Genomic DNA, 4779 nt, shown 5'->3' with positions numbered 1-4779 from the left:
AGCTTTAGCTGTTTATTGTATAAAAATATTGTGAGTTGAGTTGCCAGACATCCCTTGCAATTACTTTGCTAGTTGCGAAATGAAACTTTTACGCTCGTTTTCTCAGTCTATTCTAATCATTTAGCAGATGAAATATGAAAAGGAAGGTTTTGGTATTTATAGTGCGATAGAAACTGGTTGTCAAAATCCACGATGGCACTGATGGTCGGGGGTGTTAATCCAGTTTGGAAACAGAAACGTGGAAGATTTTTTTTGTAACTCAGAAGTATAGGTAGTGGGACTTACAGTAGATTTCCTTGTATATTTTGAATTGTAAATGTACACCTTTTAAAAGTAGATTTAAAGTAGCCGCTATAGTAGGAATCTTCGTAATACACACTTCACTTACGTTTTTATTTACTTAAGAAGTCTGATCGAAAAAGTACGAATTGATTTGGATTCTACGTACCCAAATTAATAAGCAAAAGTGTTTTCCCGAGAAATTTTGGTGTAGTCGATTTTTGGTAAAAAAGGAAGGTTTGTAACTTGCCTTTTTTTGAGCCCCGAAACAAAAATTGTCTAAGATCGACCCGGAAAAAAAATTTTCTTATAGAATGTGGCCTGTAGAATCCATAATTTCAAACAGTTCCAAGATTGGGCTACTAGTTCGAAAGTTACAGCCCTTTTTTTTCGAAATTGGTTTCTAGTCTATAACTTTTGATTGAAAGTGTGATCGAAAAAGTACGAATTGATTTGGATTCTACGCACCCAAATTAATAAGAAAAAGTGTTTTCCCGAGAAATTTTGGTGTAGTCGGTTTTTGGTAAAAAAGGAAGGTTGTAATTCCTGCCTTTTTTTGAGCACCGAAAAAAAAATTGTCTCAGATCGACCCGGAAAAAATTTTTTCTTATAGAATGAGGCCTGTAGAATCCATAATTTCAAACAGTTTCAAGATTGGGCTACTAGTTCAAAAGTTACAGCCCGTAGTCTATAACTTTTGATTAACGTTCAAAAAACTACTTAATACTGTAGTAAAGCAGTTCAGTGAAGAACAAACTTATCAATACTTTCCTGTCCCTAACAAAGTACGCGTCCTTTTATTTGTAGGTACGCGTCAAACGGAGGTTAAGTTATGTACCTACTGTTATATGTCAACCAGGGGGCGGGGGGCGGCTGAAATAATGCCGAAAATAAGGGTAAAGAATGTGCAAAACTGGCGTGATGAATGACGAGCGACACACCTGGTATTTAAAATGTTTAATAATAGTCCAGGCTATATAATATTTTTTGACAAAAAAAATTACTTCTCCGTTAAAACCGAGTTTTTCATGCAGGTGAAATGATTAGAAATTGGGAAAAAATAATTAAAACAGCTGAATTTTCCCGCGGGTGAAATCCCAAGGGTTGAAAGGAGTGGAAAGTGGAATTTTGCAATTTGTGGCAAAACTACAGTGTGAGCAACAATGATTGAAGCGTGCGTCATCACCGCTTGTTCCTATTAATATCAAAACTACCTTCTTTGTATGGAGTTGTATACGAAAATGACGTTCTGCGCTGTCACAGTGACGTGCGTCTATTCGTATTTCGTATCTTGTATCAAATCAGCATATGCTATGAGCGGCACATTGCCAATTTAGCTGAAGCGGCACGCTTCAATCTTTGTTGCTCACTCTGTATTAATTTTAAGCCATCGTACAGAGGTGCGCGGGGTAGAATGTTTCGGAAAGACTTATATTTTAATAAACAAAAAATCATGGTTCCTATAGAAAAACTCCGAGAAAATCGCAATAAAAGCAATTCGAAGTAAAATCGAATTATTTTGTTTCCTGAACAATCTGTTTTTGTTCGCTGACTCTTCTTCCTACTTGTTTTACAGCTGATGCAATTGCGTTGGGGCTGTTGAAAATCTACAATAATAAGAACGTTAGTATTACTGGCCAAAGCAATAAATGATCTGAGATGCAAAACCTGAAATAAACTTCATGAGGATTTTATTCATAATTCCTGTAAACTAAATATGAATAAGTCCAGCGCAATCGTATCAGCTGTAAAACAGGCAGGAACAAGAATTAGTGAACAAAAACAAATCGTTCAGGAAGCAGAAGTATTCGATTTTACTTCGAATTGCTTTTATTGCGGTAATAATGTAGGAAAAAGAAATAATAGATGTTTAATTAAGGCAGTTGGGCACTAGGAAACAAAAGAAAATATTTTAGCAACAATAAAGAGGAGAGAGATGACGGATTTAAAAAACTATTTAGTAGCGCGGATCCAATACGTTAATTTAGTTTTTTTTTAATTATATCAAAAACCGTGTACCTATATCTTAAAATTGTTCCCCTAGTTTTTGCCGTTTTTCTTCAAATTGTTCTATTGGAATAATATTGTTTATTTTTGCTTATTAAAATATAAGCCATTATAAAAATTTTGCTACCTGCAGCAACTGTGTACGATGAAAAAAATAGATTTTTCGTACTTCCGGGACTAAAGTAACAACTTCACTCCATTATGACAAGTACTGAAGTGTCACTTTTTGTCCCGCCGGGATTAAATTTAGACGAAAATCCCGGAAGGATGAAATTACTAACAAGGCAATTTCAGTAGGTTGTTCCACATTTTGTATGCGGCACTACTTCTTAAACGCATCGTACTGCTGCTCATATAGTTTTTTGGATTTCGGTGGTATCAATTCTTTACCTACTTTGGCCGCTTTTTATCAATATCAAATACACCTTTGTCATCCACCACCAAAATTATGACTCTAGTAATGACAGTTTCCAAATTATTTTTGTTACCATGGCATAGGGATTGTCATACCAACGTAACGTTCCTATGGTAACTTGGTAAGCAGCGATTTTTTGAAAGAACGCGTTCTCTAACTCCATACATATTAAGTGTTTCGGTTTCGGAAGTACGAAAAATATCGTATATACCTTGCGACTGAAGTAGTGGTCTTAATCCCTCAGGTAAATTATGGCCCTCCCTTCGGTCGGGCCGTAAACTTTACCGTCGGGATTAAAAGTACTACTTCAGTCCCGCGGTATATAATATACTATTTCATCCCCTTAAAAAAGAAGTGTTTTTTTCAGAAACAATAGAACTATATACCCGAAACTGAAAGAGAAACAAGCATTATTATTAGTGAAACCAGACGAGTGGTGGTATTTTCATCTCTCTTCCACTAGTAACATTAAATTCATTGACATAATTTTTCTATTTCACTTAAATTCAGAAAGTCTGCTTCTATCAGGCGTGCTAATAAACAAACTAGGCGCGATGAGTGTGACTGAAATAGTTATAGCACCACCTCAATGACTAAAGACAGATATCTGCTCACAGACTGATCGATAACACCACGCAATGGCTATTTCACTCCTGCTCTTAAATCTTCTTCGAAAGGCAATGGGAATTCTAAGTTATCGATCAAGCGGTTTCCGAACAAATGAATAAAATCGTTTCCCGTCATTCACTTACGAAATTTTAGTCTATCATTACACGTTTCATTAAAATGGCCCCGCACAATAATAAAAATTTTAGTGGCAAATTCCGCATTAACCGTAACCCGACACCCATTAACGTTTTACCAACCGAAATACTGCTGCATATATTTTCATTTTTGAGCAACGAAGAAATTCTAAGTAAGGTACGGCATGTCTGCAGAAGGTGGAACCTTTTAACTCCAAAACCGACCCTGCATGTACAAAGGTTAAGAATATTAAATCCCAAAAGGCCGAAAACGCAGCAGATTTGTGATATAATCAACTCGTCTCCTAATATAACGGACGTAACAATATCGTGCCGATCAGATTTACCTCTTATACTTAATGCGGTAAGTCCGAATGTTTCACTATGATCGTTCCATACACTTTATACAGATCGGAAAAGCGAGCAAAGAGCTGAGGAAACTCAAAATAATTAATGGCGACTTTTGCAAACGTAGCAGATGCCGCGCGGGTATAAACAAAATCTTGAAAAAGTGTAAAAAACTACGCCGCATCGGTATAGACGAGAATAAGTAAGCTTTCAATTTCTGTTAACACTATTTCATTGTACCCTTAGATACTATTTTCGTAAATCGTTTAAATTGTCGGTCAAAGAACATTCTGGAAGGCGGTGGTCGTACAAGTCAACAATGGACATACGGAACACTGAACATAATCAAATTCCAACCTTGCTAGGCTTAAACAGATATTCATTGGAAATTCCAATACCTTTGAATAGTTCCGTCGTGGAGGAGTACTTGAGGACATCTTATCCAGGATTCCAAGTCGCGGTCCACAAGCAATCGCATTTGGAACATTTTTTAAGCTTGGTTAACAATCACACTTCTCCACATGAAACCGATTGTATTTTAAAAGTGCTTTAAATAAACATGTATATTTCGGTATTTGAATTATTCGCATTTTATGTTGTACGTATCACAGCAACTGGAATAAGGAAGCAATAATTTGCTTCAAAACATTGCGTGAACGATAAACTTTCATTCACTTTGAAACATCCAAAAGGTGGACTATTGTTTAGTTTCGCGGTCGTAGGAACTAGTCCAGGTTCGTCACTATGTTGGGTACTAAATTTTAAAGTCCTTGGAGTAATTAAATACCAAACAGTTATACCTAGTTATAGTATATCTACAATATTATGTGTAATATTCGCTACTTTTGGGACGCTCTTAATATTAAAACAGAATCAACATATAATACCGTACACAAACAAAGTGATAAGTCTAAAGTTAAAAATATTTACATTATAAGATCAAGATGAAAATAGAAAAAGGAAGTAATTTTAACGCTCCCTTACATA

The 4779-nt window shown here is 35.7% G+C and overlaps 1 protein-coding gene across 2 annotated transcripts; it reads left to right on the top strand.

Moving 5' to 3' along the window:
• Positions 1 to 3421: 3421 nt before the first annotated feature.
• On the top strand, positions 3422 to 4366 carry LOC116167316. 2 transcript variants are annotated; one of them, XM_031482654.1, is made up of 3 exons: positions 3422 to 3808; positions 3855 to 3994; positions 4039 to 4366. In XM_031482654.1, exons 1-3 carry the CDS (start codon positions 3488 to 3490, stop codon positions 4343 to 4345), a joined length of 768 nt encoding a protein of 255 aa, XP_031338514.1. In that variant the 5' UTR covers positions 3422 to 3487; the 3' UTR covers positions 4346 to 4366. The 2 variants fall into 2 exon arrangements, with proteins under 2 accessions (XP_031338514.1, XP_031338515.1); XM_031482655.1 differs by having other exon boundaries at positions 3855 to 3978; positions 4039 to 4293.
• Positions 4367 to 4779: the final 413 nt, after the last annotated feature.

Source organism: Photinus pyralis, unplaced genomic scaffold, assembly GCF_008802855.1.
Source record: "Photinus pyralis isolate 1611_PpyrPB1 unplaced genomic scaffold, Ppyr1.3 Ppyr1.4_LG3b, whole genome shotgun sequence".
Taxonomy (NCBI): domain Eukaryota; kingdom Metazoa; phylum Arthropoda; class Insecta; order Coleoptera; family Lampyridae; genus Photinus; species Photinus pyralis.
Note: the sequence above shows the minus strand (reverse complement) of the source record. Positions and strands in the feature narration are given on the sequence as shown.